The 22,862-nt window shown below is 43.7% G+C and overlaps 1 protein-coding gene across 1 annotated transcript; it reads right to left on the bottom strand.

Annotated features, from left to right (window-relative positions):
- Positions 1-15,576: 15,576 nt before the first annotated feature.
- Positions 15,577-16,760, bottom strand: LOC136485641 (uncharacterized protein At4g15970-like). The gene is made up of 2 exons (XM_066482487.1): positions 16,572-16,760; positions 15,577-16,434 (listed from the first exon to the last, which is right to left on the bottom strand). The coding sequence occupies exons 1-2, from the start codon at positions 16,758-16,760 to the stop codon at positions 15,577-15,579; spliced, it is 1,047 nt and encodes a 348-aa protein (XP_066338584.1).
- Between the last annotated feature and the right edge of the window lie 6,102 nt (positions 16,761-22,862).

Here is a 22,862-nt window from a genome sequence, read left to right as displayed (position 1 = left end):
TGGTTTACCTCTCTTGGACTTTGTTGTGGCGGAGGCTATGGGTTTTCTCTATTCTTTATCCTCTCCTCGGTTTCCTTAGCATCTGGGCAATCCCTAGTGATGTGCCCTTTGTTCTCTCCATGAAAGAAACAATATTGCCTTTGCAGCTTTTGGTTTTGGGTCTTGTTCCAGTTCTTTCCTTGATTGTATCTCTTGCTTTTGTACTGTTTCTACGATGCATTGCTTTCTCATCCTTTGACGCCTGCTGCCCTTGCTGGCTATTTGGTTGATGTTCTATGTTGAAGACCTACTAATCTAGCCCTTGCTATGTTTGTTGTTGTTGGCCCTGGTTTCTGTTGCCCCTTTGTGCATTCCTGCTGCTCCCTTGGTACTATTTGCTTTGGTTCTGCTCTTCTAGCCTTCTGAGGAGGTCATTATCGGACCTGCAATATTTCTCAAACTCATGTATAGTTCCTCTATGGTCCTTGGCTTCTCCCGAGCTAGATGGGATACGAAGGCTCCGATGCGGAGACCTTGGATTGCGGCTTCAACTGCCACATCCCCTGGAACATTTGGTGCCTTCGCCTTCAACTGAGCGAACTTCTAAAAATAATCTTTTAGTGCCTCGCCTTGATTTTGCCTGCACTGGAATAGGTCCATTAAAGTCAGGGATTCACTGGTGAACCCTTTGAAGTTGGCTATGACTTTGTCACGGAGGTCTTCCCATCAAGACCCTGAACTAGGCCTCAACATATAATACCATGCCAATGCATCACCTTCAGCTACAATAACAAAGGACTTGGCCAGGACAGTGTCGTTCTCGCTTGCGGAGGCTACTGCCGGCCTGCCGCCTCGAAACTCATGATGAACTGGTGTGGATCTGGTCTCCCGTAGAATTTGGGTAGGGTGATGGGTTTGTAGGAGGAGGACCATGGTAAGTTTTGGATTCCTTCAGACAATGGTGATTTGGAGTCTATAGTTCTGTGGGCTGGTGATAGGGTGTACGGTGTGCCGTAGGTTGGTTGGGTGGTAATACCTGGCGAAGGGTTGGGTTGGCTTTGATTCGCTGAGTGAGGCTGGATGGATGTGTTGGAAAGGGGCTGGCTAGGCTACATGCTTTGTATCTCCGCCTACAAGACATCCAATTGTTGCCTGAAGCGACGCCTGAACTGCCCTCTGGCTTGCAGCGAAGGTTGTTGTCAACCTATCTCTTTCTTGCTGCGTACTCTGTAGCTGGGCTTGGAGCTACTGAAGCACTTGCTCTGTGGTTGGGTCTGGAGCTAGCTGCCCTTCGGCCGCCACAGGTTGATCCTCCGCTGCATCCTCTTCTATGCCTTGATTTTCCAAACCAGTAGCGTAGGTGCTGCGGGCGCTACGCCTGGGTCTTCTCCTTCTGGCAGCCTCCATTGGTGCGCTAATGGAGGCTGCCCTTTTTCTGGCCATTGTGGGTTTTGCTTGGCCTACACACGGTGCACGCCAATGTTGGGAAAACGATTCCCAGCAGGGTGGAGCAATAGGGGACTTTGCCTGGGCGGTGGCCCCGGGCGAAGGTTAGTAGGTAAGTACATAAATGTACTCACCAACCTCCCATACACAGGATCTGGCTCCTCCTTTTTATAGGGCACTGTTTGCTGCTACCCTATTTTATTTTTGTCTTATGACAGCTAAGGTACATTTCTAGAATATCCCAATATTAGTACAAGCTCCCAAAGGCATCCGAGGTCTTTTCCTTTTTTATCGTCTTTGCTTCTCGGGCCTTAGCTGCTGGCATGCGGGAGGCCCATCTCTGGCCAGGGCCATGGAGCCATAAGAGCTTTTCTTCTGGTTTGCGGGGATCGCCTGGCCTCAGCTCGAACCGCTTCAGCCTCCGCCTTCGCCCTATTGTCATTTGCCTTGAATATCCTCTGGATACCTTCGGCGCTGTGGCTGGGCCTCCGCCTTGCCAGCGACCGGAGGCGAAGGTTCGGCGCTGCGCTTGGGCCTCCGCCTTGCCAGCAACCGGAGGCGAAGGCTCCTCTCGATGCCCCTGCATGTCATCGTAACACATAAACAGTCGACGTCAATCTGTACTGGCCTCCGCTACTCATGCGTTCATGCCCCTGTTGATGCAAAAGTGGATCTGCAAACACAAAGGGCTAATACCCGAATCGATATCCAAAGCGTGCCAGTCGATTTGACCTGCTAATCGACAAGGATGAAGATACGAACACTTTAGTCCTGACAACAGCGATACGCCCGGAAGTCACGGCCAAGAGGTGCTCACGCGGAACTCGAGAATCGCCGAAGGTCGCACTGAAACGATGCAGCTCGCCGATTCAATGAGAACTCGTAAAAAGGAAAAAGTATGCAAATTGACGAAGTCGCCGAAAAGTAAGTAGATGCAAATAGGAGTAAAAGTTGGTTTTGATGTTGATTGATATTCTTTCTTACATTGCCCCTTACTCCACATTTATACCCTGATCTAAAGAGACACAACCAAACACAACTAGGACACCAATCCCATATCTAAGGAAACACGTGACTCTTACATGAATCATACTCTAACTAATATAGAAAAGGAAATCAACTTCTATCTATTTCCCTGTCCGCCTCAATTACGATGGAAACCTCACTGTCCTCCTTCCCATCGGCATACTCCCTATTTCATCGGCAGTAGTCTTCAAGCCTTCCTTCATCGGCATATTCCCTGTTTCATCGGCAGTAGTCTTCCAGCCTTCCTTCATCGGCATATTCCCTGTTTCATCGGCAGTAGTCTTCCAACCTCCCTTCATCGGCATTGACAACAACACCTCCAACCTCATCGGCAACGTCCGAGTCCAAATCAACCTTTCCATCGACCATCACCAGCTATCAGCAACCATCTTTACAAGCTGGCTTTCATCGGTTATCAAAGTATTCAATAACTTTCCCCTTGCCGATTAGTCCACTCCGATTATTTTGACACGTGCAAAAAACGGTGTCAACACATGCCCCCAAATTTCGGAGTATAAAACCATTAATGCTCCGAAATTTACTCCAGATAACGCTTGCCTTCGCCCGATTACCGTAACTCATTCTCCAAGCTAAAACTTGATTTGTTATCAAATCCAATCAAATCTAATCTTGATTCACGCACTTCAGTAAATATCGCACAATCGCCAACCACTCTTGCCCTGATTATGGTTAAGATACCGAAACAATAACCCATCGGCAAGATCTTAACATGATAATGCTGCCATTTTCAGAATTAAAATATCCTGTATCGATATCCCTTCCAAGTCATGATTACTTGTCATCCACTCATCTGTACAATCCCCTGATTATCGTGCGAACAATTACCATATCCTTCTGAACCGTCTCGACCTATATGCGCGCGACATAGAGATAAGTCCAAAATACCCTTACTCCGGGCAGCTTATAAATAGATTTCTCCGGAACCCTCATTTTCTACTTTCAGCCTCCAATCCTTGGCATTTTCTCTCTCCGGCGGCGACTCCGACGAACAACCGCGCGACCTCAACCAAGAAGAACCCTTCTCCGGCGCTAACTTCAAGTTTCCTCAAGACCATGGCCATCAACTTCGACGTCCCCGCGGTTCGCTCCACTTCCATTACCCTTTACTTTGATCTTTTCGCAAATTCATTCAGTTGGTGATTTTTCCTTTCTTCTGTTCTCTGGATTCTATAACCTTAGGAACTGCGCAACAAATTAATTATCCCGATCAGCCGCACGTCCAATGCCTCGGACCAATGGGCAACCCAGATCCAACCGATCTGATCAATGCAGAGGTTAACAGAATCCCCTTTAGAGCCCAAAATTTCTCTCTGAATTTATGGAAAGACACATTCCGATCTTGGCCCAAAACCACCAAGGGGTGGAAAGATTGGTACTTGAGAGTTAATAGATCTATGCAAGTATACTGGGCAGAACGAAGATTAGACCAATGCATTAGGCTATCTATTGCCGATATGCAGAAAAATGAATCAATGATAATTGCAGCTGCTTATTTCTGGTCAGACACGACCAATACTTTTATGTTTGGACATGGCCCAGCCACTCCTACCCTTGCCGATATCCATATGCTTACTGGCTTGGACATCTCAACTGCCGATGAAGGCTCCATCTATGGTAGAAAGCCTGAATACAGGGTAAATACCCGCAACATCGGCGGTTGGACAGGATACATTCAAGAATACCAGAAGACCGGGACAGTTAACCAGAGGGAACATGCCACATTCCTGAATATGTGGTTGGAAAAATTCATCTTCTGTGGTCGATCAGTAGGACCAACCAACGCCTTCCTCCCTGCAGCTGAACTTTTGGCTAATGGCGTAAGGTTTCCTCTTGGCCGATACCTTCTGAGCTCCACTTATCACCTTCTTCATCAAGTGTCTCAGAAGCTTTTGCTCGGCGAACCCATCGGCAACCTGGGAGGCCCGTGGTGGTTTATCAACATGTGGCTGAATGCCCATATGCACAAACGTTTGCAATGGGACTTTTTTGCTCAACAATTCCCACGAGAAATTGCTGAAGACTATGTGCTTGGGGATGATGAATCGGCAACACGCTCACCCCTCAATTTTGGTGAAGCCATAATTGTCCTTCCTGGAACAGAAGCCAACGAAGACCAAATCGGCAGATTCTTTCAAAGCTTCTACAATGGTCTTTCTCGTGATCATAGGGCCTGGGTGCCTTATATTGACGAAGACAACAGATTCCCCCTTCTTTTCAACTTTGCCGATAACACCCTGAATCAAGATAATGAGCTCATGATAGCTATCATTACTCCCAGGGCAATTCCAGTAAACACATTCGGCAGCGGGAAAAACACCAACATTACTTACGAATTTTACAACCCATCGGCAGTATCCCGCCAATTGGCTTTTGGGCAATTGCCAATCAAACTCTACTTTGCCGATGTGATCAAACCCAGGGAAACAATCACCTGCGGAACAGATTGGAACAAGGTAGTACAACTCTCCCCTGATGCCGATACTACAGATGTTGATATATCCACCTGGACACCAATATCTTTCATCACCGAGTCATATAAGCAATGGTGGCAAGAGTGGAAAGAACAACTGTTCGCAACTTCTGCTCACACATATCGGCACATGATCGACCCTGAATACGCCATCCCTGACGATGCGGTAAGTTTCCTTTAACTCCCTTCTGCTTTTCCCTTCATATATCAGTAACCGATTCTCTTGTAACAGGTTAACAACCCAGCACCATCGGTGAGCAAAAGTGGGAAACCCTTCAATCTCCGGCCTGTTTCCCCAACATCGCTGATCGGCTACAACGCTCCCACCTTAGCCGCTTTGACCCACCAGAAGATTCGTACCAAGACCATCACTTCCAAGTCCAAATTGGCTAGATCCAGGGCTACTCCATCGGCTGCTGCTACAACCCTGGTCAAAGCATTTAAGGTAACAACCTCGTTTATTTTTACTTATGCCGATCACAAACTGTATTAACCTTAATCATCAGGGGGTAAGAGCTGCTACTGAATCGTCATCGGCAATTCCGCCGATGTCAAGCACCACTTCTTTTGATGAACCTTCAGAGGTAGCTTCTTGACTTTACATTTTACTTGTTAAACATCATCTCTTACACTTGTTTTGCAGCAACAATTGGGTACATCGGCAAACGTACCAGATGTCCAAGCTTTACAACCAACAAGTGTCGATGCCCCCTAGCCCATCATTGCCGATGCCCAAGCAAAACGCAAAGCTTCAACAGATACTGAAGCACAGCCAAAACGACAAAGGTCTATGCCGATCCCTACATCTGCCCCAATGTCATTGGCCGTCATACCTCAAGAGCCCACCACCGATGAAGTCACAGAGGATATCCCATCGGCAAGTTCAGCCGATCCCCCACACGACATACTCCAGGTTGCTTCCTCCAGTCAAGCACAGGAAATTGCCTTGAAACAGGTAAACCGATCAGCCTAGTTGATTTACAATACTCATACTTACCCCTAACTGATCTCCCTCTCTCTCTCTCAGGAACAAGACTCCCCGAACAGCCTATTTTCCTTTGCCATCGATATTTCTGACGACGATGGAGAAGAGACAAGTTCTTCCCTTGCACTAGGAACAATATCGGCAGAGACTAAATCCAAGTTGGAAACCCTCCTGAACTTGCTACAACAAGGTACCGCCCAACTGGTAGATGACTCGGACCCCGCAAAGGCAATTTTCAAAACAATTCGGGGCCAGGTCCCTGCCGATGTTGAAGAAGTACTCTTCCCAGCAGCTCACCTAGAAAGCCGCCAACTGCAATATCAACGGGCCGCTCAGCGCATTGCCGATAGAGTAGCTCAGGCTCAACTCAAAGAAGAGATGCTACAACTGAAACAGATTGCCGATGAGAAGCACAAGGGCATCGGCAACTTGCAGACTTCGGGCGCTGAACTTAAGCAGAAAATCTTAGATTTATCAGCAAGGAAGATGGCTCTATTGGCTGAATTGAAAGAAGTCGAGGCAGCCTTAACTCATGCCCAACAAGAAGAAAGCCAGCTACCCGATGCCATCAAGGCCCTTCAGCAAGAAAGAGACATCCAGGCTCGCAAAGCCTTGGCCATGAAGAAAAAACTCAAGCCTGTGGAGGGTGCTGCCGATGACGATATCAAAGAAATGGAGGAAGCCGACCAGATTCGCCTGCGTGCGATACTAGCTATCCAATCCTTGTTGAACGTGTAATCTTATTTATTGTATCGGCACTTTATGAGACACTGACATCCTTGCATAATTCTAGCCGATAGTACTGTCATCGGCACTTATACTTTTATGCATCTATCCAGATACTAGGGTAATATTTCTTTAAATATTTTCCATTTAACGCTCTGGGAAATACAACCCCTTCGAGGGTTTCTAAAATATATGCATTACCAGGAACAGACTGATTTATCCGATATGGACCTTCCCAATTAGGAGACCACTTTCCAAACTTTGAACTTTTAGTCCCAATCGGTAAAATCAATTTCCAGACCAGATCTCCATCGGCAAACTCTTTTACTTTCACCTTCTTGTCATACCATCTAGCTACTCTTTTCTTATTTTCTTCGATACTAACTAAAGCCCTTAACCGATGACCCGCCACATCTTCCAACTCATCCTTCATAAGAGTATTATAATCATCGGCTGTCAGCTGATTTTGAGAACGTATTCGTCTAGAGCCAATCTTAATTTCCCAAGGCAATACTGCATCGTGTCCATATACTAACTGATAAGGCGTTACTTTGGTTGCACCATGACATGACATCCTATATGACCACAAGGCTTCATTTAATACTGTATGCCACCTCCTAGGATTTTCTTCAATTTTGCGCTTAATGAGTTTGATGATCCCTTTGTTAGAAGCCTCAGCTTGACCATTAGCTTGAGCATAATATGGAGAAGAATTTAAAATTTTAATTCCCATACCTACAGCAAACTCATCAAATTCTCCTGATGTAAACATAGTGCCCTGATCGGTAGTGATAGTCTGAGGAATACCAAATCGGTAAACAATATGCTCTTTCACAAAATCAATCATATTGACCGATGTCACCTTTTTTAAAGGAATTGCCTCAACCCACTTTGTAAAATAATCGGTAGCAACCAGGATAAATTTATGTCCTTTACTCGATGGCGGATAAATCTGACCAATGAGATCAATAGCCCATCCCCGGAACGGCCACGGTTTGATTATAGGATTCATAGCCGATGCAGGCGCTCTTTGAATATTACCAAACTTTTGACACCCCTGGCATCCTTTAAAATACTTAAAACAATCTTCAAGAATAGTCGGCCAATAGTATCCATTCCTTCTGATCATCCATTTCATCTTGAAAGCCGATTGATGTGCCCCACATACCCCTTCATGAATTTCACCCATCAAGCTTTTCGATTCATCATTGCTAACACATCTAAGTAAAACTCCATCTATAGTTCGATAATATAATTCATCATCGAGGAGCACATATTTGGTAGCTTGGAACCTTATACGTCTCTCAACCTTTCTATGTGGATCCTTTAAATAATCGACAATCTCTTTCCTCCAGTCATCGGTATCAACTGCCGATGTTAGCACTTCCTGAATAGGCTGATACCCTGAAGCATGCTGAGCTAGTCGATTAGCTTCCTCATTATGCAATCGAGAGATATGTTCAAGACGAAAACCTCTAAATCCTTTCAACAATTGCAAACATCTTTCATAATACGAAATCAAAGCTTCACTTCGGCATTCATAACTTCTAGCCAATTGATTTATAACTAGCATAGAATCACCAAAGATTTCAACAACATCGGCACGTATCTCCTTCAGCAATTCTAACCCTTTTATCAAGGCTTGATATTCAGCTTGATTGTTTGTTGCTGTAGCAACAATCGGCAATGAAAACTCATACTTCCTCCCTAAAGGTGAAATTAACACAATGCCGATACCTGCCCCTTCACCACATGTGGACCCATCGAAGAAAAGTGTCCAGGGAGCAATCCCCAGAAAGTCCACTGTATTACAATGCTGAGTGACAAAATCAGCCATTACTTGCCCTTTAACTGCCTTAGTTGATTCGTAACATAGTTCAAATTCTGATAATGCTAAAATCCATTTGCCGATTCTACCACTTAATATCGGCATCGACAGCATATACTTGACCACATCGTCTTTGCATATGACCGTACATTCGGCAGATAACAAATAATGCCTTAATTTGACACAAGAAAAGTATAAACATAGACACAATTTTTCGATGGCCGAATACCTTCGTCTCAGCATCCACTAACCTTCTGCTCAAATAATAAATAACACGTTCTTTCCCTTCAAATTCTTGAATAAGAGCTGAACCGATAACTGTATCATCAGTTGACAAATATAACCTGAAAGGCTTTCCATGTTGAGGTGGAACTAACACTGGAGGATTTGATAAATATTTCTTAATTTCATCAAGGGCTAATTGCTGTTCAACTCCCCATACGAATTCCTGATCAGCTTTTAATTTAAGTAGTGGGCTGAAAGCCTTGATCTTACCCGACAGATTAGATATGAATCTTCTAATGAAATTAATCTTACCGATCAAAGATTGCAATTCAGTCTTATTGGCAGGAGCAATCACCTTGTTAATTGCATCAATAGACTTCCTACTGATTTCAATGCCTCGCTGATGCACCATAAAACCCAAGAATTGTCCTGCCGATACACCAAATGCACATTTATTAGGATTCATCTTCAATCCATGCTTCCTTGTGCACTCCAGTATCTTTCGCAGATCGGCTAAATGCGCTGTGATATCTCCAGACTTAATAACTACATCATCAATGTAGATCTCCACTAATGTGCCGATGTATTCATGAAAAATAAAGTTCATAGCTCTTTGATAAGTAGCACCGGCATTTTTCAAACCAAACGTCATGACTATCCACTCGAACAACCCCACATGACCTGGACATCTGAAAGCAGTCTTGGGAATATCTTCCTCAGCCATGAATATTTGATTGTAACCTGCATTACCATCCATAAAGCTGATAATTTGATGTCCAGCCGCAGCATCAATCAACAAATCAGCAATCGGCATTGGATAGCCATCCATTGGTGTGGCTTTATTGAGATTCCTGAAATCAATACAAACACGAAGTTTTCCATTTTTCTTATAAACAGGAACCACATTAGAGATCCACTCTGCGTATCGACATTGCCGAATAAACTTTGCTTCAATTAATTTAGTTATTTCGGCCTTAATGTCAAGAAGTACATTAGGGTTGCATCGGCGCGCAGGCTGCTGATGTGGCCGAAATCCAGATTTGATAGGTAACCGATGTTCAACTATCGATCGGTCTAATCCAGGCATCTCAGTATAATCCCAAGCAAAACAATCTTTATATTCTTTTAACAAATCTGTTACTCGCTGCTTACACTTGGAATCTAACTTAGCACTAATAAAAGTAGGTCTTGACCTATCACCATCACCAATATCTACTTCTACTAAATCATCTGCCGATGTGAACCCTTGACCTAATTTTCCATCATCGGCAAACCTATCCATTAAAACTCCTCTTCAGAACCGACTGCTTGGATCGGTGGAATTTCATAATCAGCAACTCTAAGGAACTCTTTTTCCCAAGCTTCTCCTTATATGCATTTAGTTCGCTCATAAGTATCTGATTCTGCCGATGCAATGATATAAGAAGAATCACCAGGGACGACCTCAATCTTATCCCCAATCCACTGTACGAGGCATTAATGCATTGTAGAAGGAACACAACAATTAGCATGAATCCAATCCCTCCCTAGAAGCAGATTGTATGCACCCTTGCCGTTGATAACAAAGAACGTCGTTGGCAAGGTTTTGCTGCCGATGGTCAATTCCACGCACACTGCCCCTTTAGCCGGTGACACATTGCCTTCAAAATCTTTCAACATCATATCGGTTTTGGTCAAGTCTTGATCCCCCTTACCAAGTTTCCGATACATCACATAAGGCATAATATTAATCGCAGCCCCTCCATCAATAAGTACCTTGGACACAGGCTGCCCATCAACTCTGCCCTTCACAAATAAAGCCTTAAGATGCTGTCCTCTCGTCATCGGTAGGTTTCTCAAAAACAGCCATCATTGGATCTAGTGTTAACTGAGCTACTTGATCAGAGAGAACAACTTCTTCCTCATTATCAGATAGTGCCAAAAACTCCATCGGCAACATGAATACCATATTAACATCTGCCGATGGATCCTTATTTTTGTGTTTTACCTGCCACTGCTGACGACCAGGCTTTTCATTGTAGGAATTTTCCTCTTGGTATAAATCCTCCTGACGCTCACGTTGCATCCTCCTCCTCTGCGTCTTTGTCAGACCCTCTGGGCACCATCGAGGAAACTTGGTTTTCCAAACCGGCTGATAACAAGTCCTAGTTGGTTCTACACGACGTATATTAGGGTCCCTGTAGAATATTTCCTCATCGGGAACTCTTGCGTTTGCCATCTCCTCAAGCTCCTCTTGATTCCTTGGAAAATATCCAACGCGTTTACCAAGCCTCTCATGTACACTAAGTCTGCCCCCCAGCCGATCATGCACTGATGCTCTGCCTCTGATCGGCTCATTGATAGACGAACCCTGATTACCAAGTTGAAACCTCCTTTCTGAGCGATTGACTCCGTAATAACCATTACACTCAGGGCAATTTTCAACAGTTGGCAATTTAATACCTTCTTCCCAGCAATGGATGAAAAACGGACATCTCCAATGATCTTTATGTCGATTCCATTCTTCCCGACGTCTCACTTCTTGCTGTTGTCGATATCGGTCATTACGTTGACGCCAACCCTCCTGCTGCCTCCGATGAGTAATCACAATGCCAGGTCGAGGAGGATTTTTGGAACTACTGCTTTCTCCTAGCAAACCCTTACTTCTTGCATCATCGGTAGTTATCCGATGTTGGGGGTCCACTGACGCGTTTTTCTCAGCAGCCTCTGACGTCAAAACCTTGGTCTTCCCTTTGGCATCCAACATATTTGCTGGAAAAGGGTGTTGATCAATTTTCATCGGCTTCTGGGCCTTGGAAGTACCAAACTTAATCCTCCCAGATTCAATAGCCGATTGTAACTGTTGCCTGAATACCTTGCACTCATTTGTACTGTGTGAAGTTGCATTGTGCCATTTGCAGTACAAGATCTTCTTCAACTCTTCTGCCGATGGGATCACATGATTAGGTGACAGCTTAATTTGACCCTCTTGAAGCAGAAGATCAAATATTTTATCGGCCTTGGTGATATCAAAGGTAAACTTTTCTGGCTCTTTTTGACCAAAGGGACAAGATATCGGCTTTTTATTCTTAACCCACTCAGCTAAGCCGATAACTGGTTCTTCATCAGAATCAGAATCTCCTACTTCTTCAACAAATGATACCTTTTTATTCCAATTCTTTTTAGGTTCAAAAACCCTAGTATCTTGATCAGAGATCCTTTGCACAAGATGACTGAGGCTTTCAAACTCCTGAGAAGCATATCTGTCTTTAAGATGTGGCAATAACCCTTGGAAAGCCAGATCGGCAAGCTGCCGATCATCCAGCACTAGGCTGTAGCACTTATTTTTTACATCTCGTAGCCTTTGTACAAAGCTCTCTACCGATTCATCATTACGCTGTCTCAATTTTACTAAATCGGTAAGCTTCTTTTCATGGATTCCAGCAAAGAAATACTTATGGAATTGTTTTTCTAGATCAACCCAAGTAATAATAGAATTTGGTGGTAATGAAATGAACCATGTAAATGCTGATCCAGACAAAGATGATGAAAATAATCGAACTCTTAATTCATCTCTGTTAGCTGCCTCTCCACATTGAATAATGAAGCGATTGACATGTTCCATTGTTGATGTATCATCTTGCCCAGAAAATTTAGTGAAATCCGGTACCTTGTACCGATTTGGGAGAGGAATTAAATCGTATGCAGGAGGGTATGGAGTCCGATAAGAATAAGTATTGACCTTGGGCTTTATCCCAAACTGATCCTTCATAATTTCTGCTATCTTATCGGCCCAAAAAGCATCAGCCTCCTGCTGACGAACCGGTTGAATTTCTACAGGTGCCTGCTGACATCCCTCCACATATCTTTGTGGCCCACGATCTCCAGCAATCGGCATATTTGCCGTTACTTGTGGTCCATTAGCCTGTTGGAAAGGATTCATCGGCTGGGCTGCCGATGCTTGATTCTGGAAACCAGCTTGCATATGACCTTGTTGAATCCCTGCAACCTGCTGATTTCGCTGAACTGTATGTTGAACAGGTAACTGTCCTGACCAATCATTATTAGAACTCATTGGTACAAAACTTACCGATGGCTGGTAATTTGCTGATATTGTTGGATAATTAAAACCGGTTTGAGGCATGAACTGAACCCCAGTTTGACTCATAGCAGGGGCTTTCTGCTGCATCGGCAGTAAGCTCGCCGATGGACTTGAATTGAATGTTTGAACCATAGGCATCTGGAAACCTCCTGGAGTTGGTTGCACAGAAGTAGTTGCGGCATATTGAGGCACTTGAGCCATCGGCGAAACGGCCGATGGTATAGGCGCTCTTCCTACTGCATCAAACCCTTGAGGTAATCTAGGATTGAAAGCAGATGACTCCGGAGGCATGCCATATCCCCACCAATTAGTAGGAATCTGGCTATTTTGAGACACAGGGCCTGACATAGCTGATGCCGATAGATCTGTATTAAGCTGAACTCGCCCTCCTGGTAGTACCTGATCTGATTGTATCGGTGTAGATTGAATATTAGATGAGCCTGCCAATACTGGAGGGGAAGTAACTTCTGTACCCACAACGGCCGAAGGAGCCGATGGAGTTTTGACAGATGCCGGCTCTGGTTGATGATAGGCAGGCCTAACGTAATGTGGTGCCACTTGTCCTTCTTTGAGAGTTCGAACCACAGCATTATGAACAGTATTGGACAGCACATTGGAATGATTAATCAAAGCATGATTTACTGCAGAATTAACCATCTCTTGAAGTTTACCAGGATTGGAGTCAAAGGTAACCTGCCGAGGCAACGGCAAATCTTGCTTCTGGATGACTTGTCCACTCTTGTTCAAGCTAAACGATCTCAGACAAAGCTGCTTGTATTCTTCTACAGCCTTTTCCATAGCCTGCCTCTGTTCTTCCTTGAGATCTTCTTCTGATACTGCGATAATGTTCCCTGAATCGATCTCGGAATTGAACATACTGATTGATTGGTCCCACCGAGCGTGCCAAAAGATGTGTTGATGCAAAAGTGGATATGCAAACACAAAGGGCTAATACCCGAATCGATATCCAAAGCGTGCCAGTCGATTTGACCTGCTAATCGACAAGGATGAAGATACGAACACTTTAGTCCTGACAACAGCGATACGCCCGGAAGTCACGGCCAAGAGGTGCTCACGCGGAACTCGAGAATCGCCGAAGGTCGCACTGAAACGATGCAGCTCGCCGATTCAATGAGAACTCGTAAAAAGGAAAAAGTATGCAAATTGACGAAGTCGCCGAAAAGTAAGTAGATGCAAATAGGAGTAAAAGTTGGTTTTGATGTTGATTGATATTCTTTCTTACATTGCCCCTTACTCCACATTTATACCCTGATCTAAAGAGACACAACCAAACACAACTAGGACACCAATCCCATATCTAAGGAAACACGTGACTCTTACATGAATCATACTCTAACTAATATAGAAAAGGAAATCAACTTCTATCTATTTCCCTGTCCGCCTCAATTACGATGGAAACCTCACTGTCCTCCTTCCCATCGGCATACTCCCTATTTCATCGGCAGTAGTCTTCAAGCCTTCCTTCATCGGCATATTCCCTGTTTCATCGGCAGTAGTCTTCCAGCCTTCCTTCATCGGCATATTCCCTGTTTCATCGGCAGTAGTCTTCCAGCCTCCCTTCATCGGCATTGACAACAACACCTCCAACCTCATCGGCAACGTCCGAGTCCAAATCAACCTTTCCATCGACCATCACCAGCTATCAGCAACCATCTTTACAAGCTGGCTTTCATCGGTTATCAAAGTATTCAATAACTTTCCCCTTGCCGATTAGTCCACTCCGATTATTTTGACACGTGCAAAAAACGGTGTCAACAGCCCCCAACAATAAACACAAACGACAAGATCATGGGAGCCTCTGTCTCAAATCAGCAAAGCGCATGGGCAAGCTTCTCCCTTTCTCTAAGTAGCATCAGGATAGCAGTACCAAAAACACCAGATCATTGATGGAGCGGGACGGACCAACGGTGGCTCGTGTGCAGCGCGGCGCCCCGCGCGTGGCAGTCTCCGCAGGACTCCCGGCGGCAGCTTGGGCAGTGCTCTCCTCGGCGACTCGCGTGCGGCAGCTCCCGCATGGCGCTCGACGGCCCTCGCAAGGTAGGCCGCTTGCAGCTCACGCATATGTACACTCCACGGTCCTATAATCACGCACGCACTATACTAGCGCCTCGTTGTAAGGTAAACCATTCATTGCTCTTTGAGATTGACCAAGCAAAAGGTACGCTATTTTGACACGACATGTATGTCACTTCCTCTCCCTTTTTAAATGTCAGCTAGAATTTGGTGCTAATCAAACTTTCTTAATTTTGATTTGATTTATAAAAAATATAATAACATTTATATTTTCCAAATAAGTGTGTTATAAAAAGTTATTCAAAAATTAATCTAATGATACTTATTATATACCATAAATATTAGTAATCTCGTGAATATTTGGTTAAGTTGGGTACGTACTTTTGACTCATCAATATGTGTGAACCACATTTAAAAAAAAGGCCGGAGGGAGTACACTGCTAGAATAATTATACCATTTTTAGCGGAGAGTTTTATAGCGTTGTTCTTAGCGGAGAGTTTTATATCATTGTTTCTAAAAATATCAAATATAATAAAAAATAGATGAAACAACTATCCTCGGACCTCAATGCATTGTTTCATTCTTGTGTATCATAAATATTAAATTTCATAACTCATCTAGAGTTACAAAACGAGCCAACAGACTGTCATGGTCCCATGAAACTCAATTCTTCATTCCTTTTAAAAACATTGACACATGTTCAAAAATAAATATATTTGGCAATCCATTAATTGCATATGAAAATGTTAATTGTTCAGTGAGTTGGGGCAGTGGTGTTGCTGCCTAGCAAAGCAGCCTTCTTCCTGAACTGCTTCCACTCGTTGAAGACTTCCGTGAGCTTCTCCAGCTTGGACTTGAGCCCCACGAGGCAGTTCGCATGCACCGTGCACACCTTGTTAAAATCCTTCTTGAGCTGGCAGAAGCCGGTGAGGTACGCCGTGTCGACGAACTGCACCCGTATGCCGTGCTTCGCCGGCAGCGTGTCCTTCACCTTCTGGAACACCCACTGCTCGTGCGTGTTCGGGTAGGACAGCCGCGACGCGTACCAGCTCTCGTAGAACGCCACCATCCTAGAGCTGGCCTTCACATACATGAATCCAGAGTTGGCCTCCTTGTCGAGATCGTAGGGGTTGTCACCGTAGTACTTGTCGCACGACATGGCCAGGTCGACGCCGATGGGGATGCGCAGCAGCGGGTTCCGCAGCCAGATGATGTCCATGTCGGTGAAGACGAAGCTGTAGCCGAGCTGGAGGACCCGGGCCTGGGACAGGAACTTGCGCCACACGATCTCGAGGTAGCCCTTGGCCATGTACGACTGCTGCGCCGCGTAGTCGACGCCGCCGGGTTCCAGTTGCAGGTGGTAGCAGAGCGGGTGCACGTGCTGGCAGTGCTCGTATGCCTTGGCGCCGTCGGCAACGATGACCAGGTGCTTCAGCAGGGGCTCCGTGCCCACGCCCTGGCGGAAGCTCTCGAGGAGGAGGTCCTGGAGTGACGCCGGTGCCGTCCATGCTTGGCTCGCGAAGGTTAGTATGACGGTCTTGTCGAGGTCGTCCATGGACGCTCGCCTCAGCAGCTCCAGGAGCTTCTCGTCACCTGGAGCTGGAGCAGGGGCCTGTTTATTAAGAGAAAAATAAAAGAAGGTAATTGATTAAACCTTTGAAGGTAATGAATCCAGTGTAGATGATCAACCAATTTGAGATGAACGTAACACAGGATCGGAATAAATATTGGAGACAAATGTGCACATACCATGGCAGGTTTTTTGGTGCTGGGATCAGCGTGTGTTCTGTTAGTACTCCTACCCAAGATGAGCTCTTGCTCTGCCGGCAAGAGGCTGCGGGGGCACGGAACATGCAGCAGGAGCAGGCCGAAGCAGGCCGCGGCGGTAGCTACCCCGCACAAGAAAGTCAAGAAACCCCTCGTGGTGTTCATCTTCATCTCTTTTTTTTGAACGTAAGTGTTCGTCTTCATCTCGAAGAGAAGACCAATCGAGCTTGGCTACACGCGCTAGCTGCGTAGTGAGTGAAATAGTGGCATGCATGCTAGCATAGCGGCACACTCGCTCATCTTATGGCCGTTGCTCACGCCAAGATTCCAGATCAAGCTACCGAAAAAATCTGAATCGGTGCTTTGAAAAATAAGTTCCGCATGAAATCTGAATCGGTGCTTTGAAAAATAAGTTCCGCATGACGATGACTTAAGTTAGAGCAACCTAGAGAGTCAGCAAGCACAAGCCCCGTCGTGGCAGGCGACCTCGGTGCTCTGAAGAAGCAATTCACGCAGCACTTCAGAGTTAAGAAAGCCTCTTTTTACACCCGTGCACCAGCCACTACTACAAAAAATCTTTTTTACAGATGGTCCCATTTCTAACAAAGACAGATAACATAAGAATTAAGAAACCATCTGTAACTAAGGCGATTCGTTAAGAAAGCCGCACCTAGAGTCGTCTCCAATTTTAAGGGCGATTTCCATAAGAGAACCGCCCCCCTGAATTAGCATTTTCGGCGGCGGTTAAGACGCGGCTCTATAAAAATCATATTATTAAAGGCCATATTGTTAAGAGAACCGTACCTTTAAATGATTTAGAAGGTTCTCTTAGTTAACTGGTCCCTCATGACTGTAGCAAATTATAAGGGATTGTAATAGTTCATGCCGTCGTTGAGTTCACTTGGAGGTGAAAAATTGCAAAAATAGAAGGATGTGGTTTTGCCCTGTTAATCTTTGAAGGGGTTGGATTCATGAGGTCAGTTTATGCCATCCCTAAAGTATTTTCAAAGTTTACCTTTACATTTCTTTCACTAAAAAAAAACTCGACCGAGGGGTTAAGGCTGCCCCCGCATCATTACAAATAAGGAGAAGGTCCTTCTCACCCGGCCGAGAAAACCCCTGAACCCCCACCACCACCCTTACACGGTGGCTTCCCGTCGTCCAAGTGAGAATTAGGCCGGTATCCCTCAGTGCTTTGGTTATAAGGACGGATGAGGGGATTTTTTTTGAAATTCGCTCCCACGGGGAGTCGAACTCAGGACCTGAGGAGTGCCGCTGGGTCACCTAACCGTTTGAGCTAGGCGCCCTTTGGCTTCTTTCACTAATTTTTATACTCATCTAGAGAGGCATTGTTCTTGTTGATATGTCCATTTTGTTAGCAATTTAGAGAGAGAAATGCAATGTTTCCTTTGAGCACGGATGGAATGAATCCTTTTATCGAAATGGCCAACACACACATCACATGGCCAGTTATCCTGACGATCCCTATGTGTGGTTGTGTCAGAAAAGAAAGTATTTATTGCTGAGCATTTTAACATCATGAGCAACCGGTCATCAACATAGATGTTTTTCTCGAGCATTTGCAGCAAGAAGTGGTGACACTATAAAAGCATGGAGTTGATATATGGGATGAGCTTACGAACACTACTACAGAATTGACATTCACTACCGGTCTATCACTGCCGGTTTCTAATGAACCCGGCAGTAATATTAGTGTCTTCACTGCCCGTTTATGGCTTGACCCGGCAGTGATATTTTGGTCATCCCCTTTGTGGTTTGACCGGCAATGATAGACTGCACAAAAAAATCATAAATCTCTCATATGATGTCCGATGAAGACGAACTTTATACAAAGTTGTAGTACTCGACCAGATCTACAACTTTGTAGTTCACAACTTTTTTATTTAAAGTCGTTTTGATGCCCAAATATTTGATTCACAAGATTTTATAGAGTTAATATTAAAGGAATCCATATACATATATATATATATGCTCTATGACTACAAGTGAGTGTGTAGTGGTAGGGACGGATCTCGGATGGAAAATGACAAAAACAAAAATTGTAGATCTCGAAAAGTTATGCAACTTTGGCGATGATAACTTTTTTATTTTAAATCATCTATCCATCGAAAATTATGTTTGAATTTCTCACATTTGAAATTCAAATTTTTTAAATGACCTTGGATGGAGAAATGACCAAAATAAAAGTTGCATGACTTTGTAGTGACAACTGCTTCATTTAAAATCATCTATCCAAGGAAACTTACATTTGAATTTCCTCACATTTGAAATTCAAATTATTCAAACGATCTCAGATGGAGAAATGGCCAAAACCAATGTTATAGATCTTGAAACGTTATAAAACTTTTTAGTTGACATAACTTTTTCATTTGAACTCATTTAGAGTTTCAAATACTCATTTTAAAACCAAATGAACATAAAATAAGAAGGATGAATATACCAAATGGACACAATTGTCTTATGGGTGGAGTGGTAAGGGAACGAACGTTGGGTTTGAGAGCCGGCGGCCGTGCAGCGCTCGTTTTTTGCACGAAAAATCACATGGCTTGTGACTTGTGACCGTATGGGTAGTCCATTAGATCGGGTCCCCAATTAAATAAAAATATTTTGCTATTTTTACATAAGATTTTGGTTTTCCGGAAAACCTCATCACGAGCTTTCTCACCATTGCCACCTTCCCAGTGCCAGGTCTAGAAACCGGCGGTGATAAGGGGTTCAAATCCCACAGTGAATAGCTGTTCTGGGATAGTGGAAGGGTGTCTTCAAATGTATAGCCATAATTTTTGTTACAATCACCGACTACCTAGCACAGTTTTTAATTTCCTATCATGAAAAATCGAAGGCTTGATGGGATCACAGTTTTTAATTTCCTATCATGAAAAATCAAAGGCTGGATGGGATGCATGATTGACACTGCAACTCAATATATGTAGGAATCAAAAATATAGTTTGCATGTGTTACCAACACTTCTCAGTGGAATTCAGAACACAAGTACTGAAGAAACAGGATGTTGAAATACTTTATTAGAAGTACAATTGAGACAGAACATGCCCCAGTCAGGCGGGACAGGCAGACATGTATCACCAAACTGGACATGGGAAAGGCATTGTGGTTGTCTACTTAATTAAGGGATTTGCTAAATTTTAGGTGTCTGAATTTTAGTTTTCTTTCGGGCGACGATTATTGCACATATTTTATACTAAAATTGCAGTTTTAGTTCTAGACACAATCTGCAATTTTCAGTTTTGAGAATAAAAAATCCGTTAGGCAAAACCACAAACATGATAAAATCTGTATGTGTTGGCACAAAGAAAATTTAACAATTTACAATTATTTCTATAGTGAGACAATGACTAAAATTTGATATGTTATGACACAAAGACAAATAACAAATCACAAAAGTGACAATTTACATGTACTAATTGGTAGTGTAAGAGTGTTGCCTGAAATCATCTTAAAATTCAGGCATCTGAAATATAGGAGAAGTGCTTAATTATTATTGTATGCTCTTCCTCCAAAAAAATATTAGTGTATGCAATCTGGATCTCAAATTATAAGGCATGCCAAGTTGATGCCAGAGGACCCTCTATACATGCATCATGCATGACCCTCTTACCAATAATATGACCTTGATGAATGCCTTTTTCCACATCACAAGCTACCCATCTCGGTCAAATGAACTGACGCGAATTGAACGGCATCTTGTTGCGCATTAATACTTTTTTTAGATAATGTGTTGCACATTAATACTACATCTATCCAAGAAACAATATAATTTAGGTGCGTTTCTTATTAGCGTGTCTCTAAAGTTTGCTATATTTTAACATGGTACTTTGTTAGAATTATACATATATTTTTGAACCGAGGGATCGGAGTATGATGTTATCTGCGTAGAGAGAAACAAAGGAGTAAGTTGCCTTGTCTTTTTCCTAAACGAGTGTGAAATACACTTCACGCCACCATGTTGTACATTGCTGTATAGTAAAAAGCTTGCATCCGACTAGTCGTCTTTATGCTTATAAAGAGAGCTAACTAGCTGACTAACTTTAATTATGAATACTTTTTGGGAAAAAAAATCTTAACCTTTCTTTCAAAACACGATACAGACGCATTAGGGGCTCATATGTGTAGACGTACGTACACTCCACGCTCCTGTAAACACGCACGCACTGTACTAGCGCCTCGTTCTAGGGGTATAAACCACTCATTAGTCTTTGAGATTGACCAAGCAAAAGGGTACGCTATTTTGACATGACATGCATGTCACGTACTTCCTCCTGTCCCTTTTTAAATGTCATCTAGACTCTGGTGCTGATCAAACTTTCTTAATTTTGACATTTATATCTCTAAATAAATGTATTATAAAAAATTATCTAAAAATTTATCTAATAGTACTTATTATGTGTCATAAATATTAGTAATCTCTTGTGTATATTTGATTAAGTTGGGTACTTTTGACTCATCGATATGTGTGAAAACACTTAAAAAAGAACAGAGGGAGAGTACTCCACTAGAATAATTAGACCATTCTCAGAGAAGAGTTTTATTGTGTTGTTTCTAAAAATACCATATTAGATAAAAAAAATATAATAAAAAATAAATGAAACAACTACCCCCAATACATAATTTCATTCTAGTATTTTATAAATATTTAATTTCATAACTCATCTAGAGTTAGAAATCGAGCCAACAGAGCATGAAACTCAATTCTTCTTTCTGTTTAAAAACATTGACACATGTTCAAAAATGCATATATGCGCCAATCGATTAAATTGCATAAGAAACCCAAATGAAACTCCCTAACAGAAAATACAAACATCCGTGCCCACTCAGGGAGTCAAACGAAGGGTATGTAGCATGAGCAGGTTTCCACCAGGTTCAGCAGGCAAATCAACCAACAGTCTGCAAGTGTGCAGTATTAAGCAAAGCGTTTGATTTAGCTTGCTGATGAAGCAAATAACCAGACGACTCCACCACCATGCGACGGCTGGAAAAGCGACATATATATGAGCGGGAAGCCCTGTTTCACGTAACGTATATATGTTCACCGGAGTTCATCTTAATTTGCTATTAAGAACATAAAAAAATTATATTCACTCTTTTAAAAAGTTAAGTTCATAGATGTCATCCTACGGCAAGAAAATTTGACGTAGACATATGAATATTCGGGACCTGCTTGTATTTATTACCAAAGTTTGCTTTACCATAGATTTGACAAGTCAAAATTGCCAAAACTTGGATAAATATATTTGCTAAATATATGTGATTAGCCAAATATGAGATGTTGGCAAACTTCTGTAGAAAACCAAACGGCAATGATAGGATGCGGCCGTCCGTCCGTCCGGAAGCTCCACACCCGCACTCCCCTCGCTACTTCAGAGCACGCCCGCACTCCGCCTCCATATCTCCATAAAAAAAATCGCTCATCTTCTCCAGCACAGCTGCGTAGGGCCGCTCGCCGCAGCGCACCCGCCCGCCCGGCCTTCTCTAGCATGGCGGCGCTGCACCCGCACCCATCCCAGGATGCTCGCACGCCCCAACCCTGGATGCTCTTCGGTCCGCGCCACCATCCCGTGCCGTGCCTCCATCGCGCAAGGGGAGGCTAGGGAGGCATGCGCCTGTGCCTAGGAGGCCTGCGCTTGCGCCCCCATCAACCTCGCACGTCGATAGGAAGGGGAGACCTGCGCCTGGGTGTATGCTAGGCTGTTGACATCCCCTTGACTAGCGCATATTGCAAGAGTATGTTTCAAGTGTTTCAGATGCTTCAGAGGTATGTTGCATGTGTTGTATATCGATGTTGCAAAAGTAGATTGGGATATTGCACATGTTGTAATGGCTATACACGTATATTTCAAGTGTATGTTCCAAATGTTTGTTGCAAGTGTTTTATCTGGATGTTAGAAAAGTATATCTCAATGTTGCATATACATGCATGTTGCAAGCATATGTTTTCAAGTATTTTCAAGTGTTTCATACGTATGTTTACAAGTGTTTCATCTGGATGTTGCATATTTTACAATGGTTTTAAAATGTTTTTTTCAGGCGTTTTCGCAAGTGTTCTAGACACTTGTTTCAAGTGTGTCATCTGTCTTTTTTATATTGCATTCATCGGTCTTTTTTGTATGTTACAACTGTTGCATCTGAATGTTTTAAAAGTAGATTGTGTGTTGCACATGGGATGCACGTGGGAAGTGGCCGACGGCGCGGGCGACGTTCGGGCAGCATGGGTGATGCCCGGGGCAGCACAGGCC

This window comes from Miscanthus floridulus, chromosome 10, assembly GCF_019320115.1.
Source record: "Miscanthus floridulus cultivar M001 chromosome 10, ASM1932011v1, whole genome shotgun sequence".
In the NCBI taxonomy this organism is placed as follows: Eukaryota; Viridiplantae; Streptophyta; class Magnoliopsida; order Poales; family Poaceae; genus Miscanthus; species Miscanthus floridulus.
This window is presented reverse-complemented; position numbering and strand designations above follow the sequence as displayed.

Excerpts from the sequence above, each read along its gene's own strand:
- LOC136485641 (XM_066482487.1), bottom strand. The coding sequence starts at position 16,760 with ATGAAGATGAACACCACGAGGGGTTTCTTGACTTTCTTGTGCGGGGTA. Across the intron at positions 16,435-16,571 it reads GCACCAAAAAACCTGCCATG|GCCCCTGCTCCAGCTCCAGG; the intron begins GTATGTGCACAT and ends CTTAATAAACAG.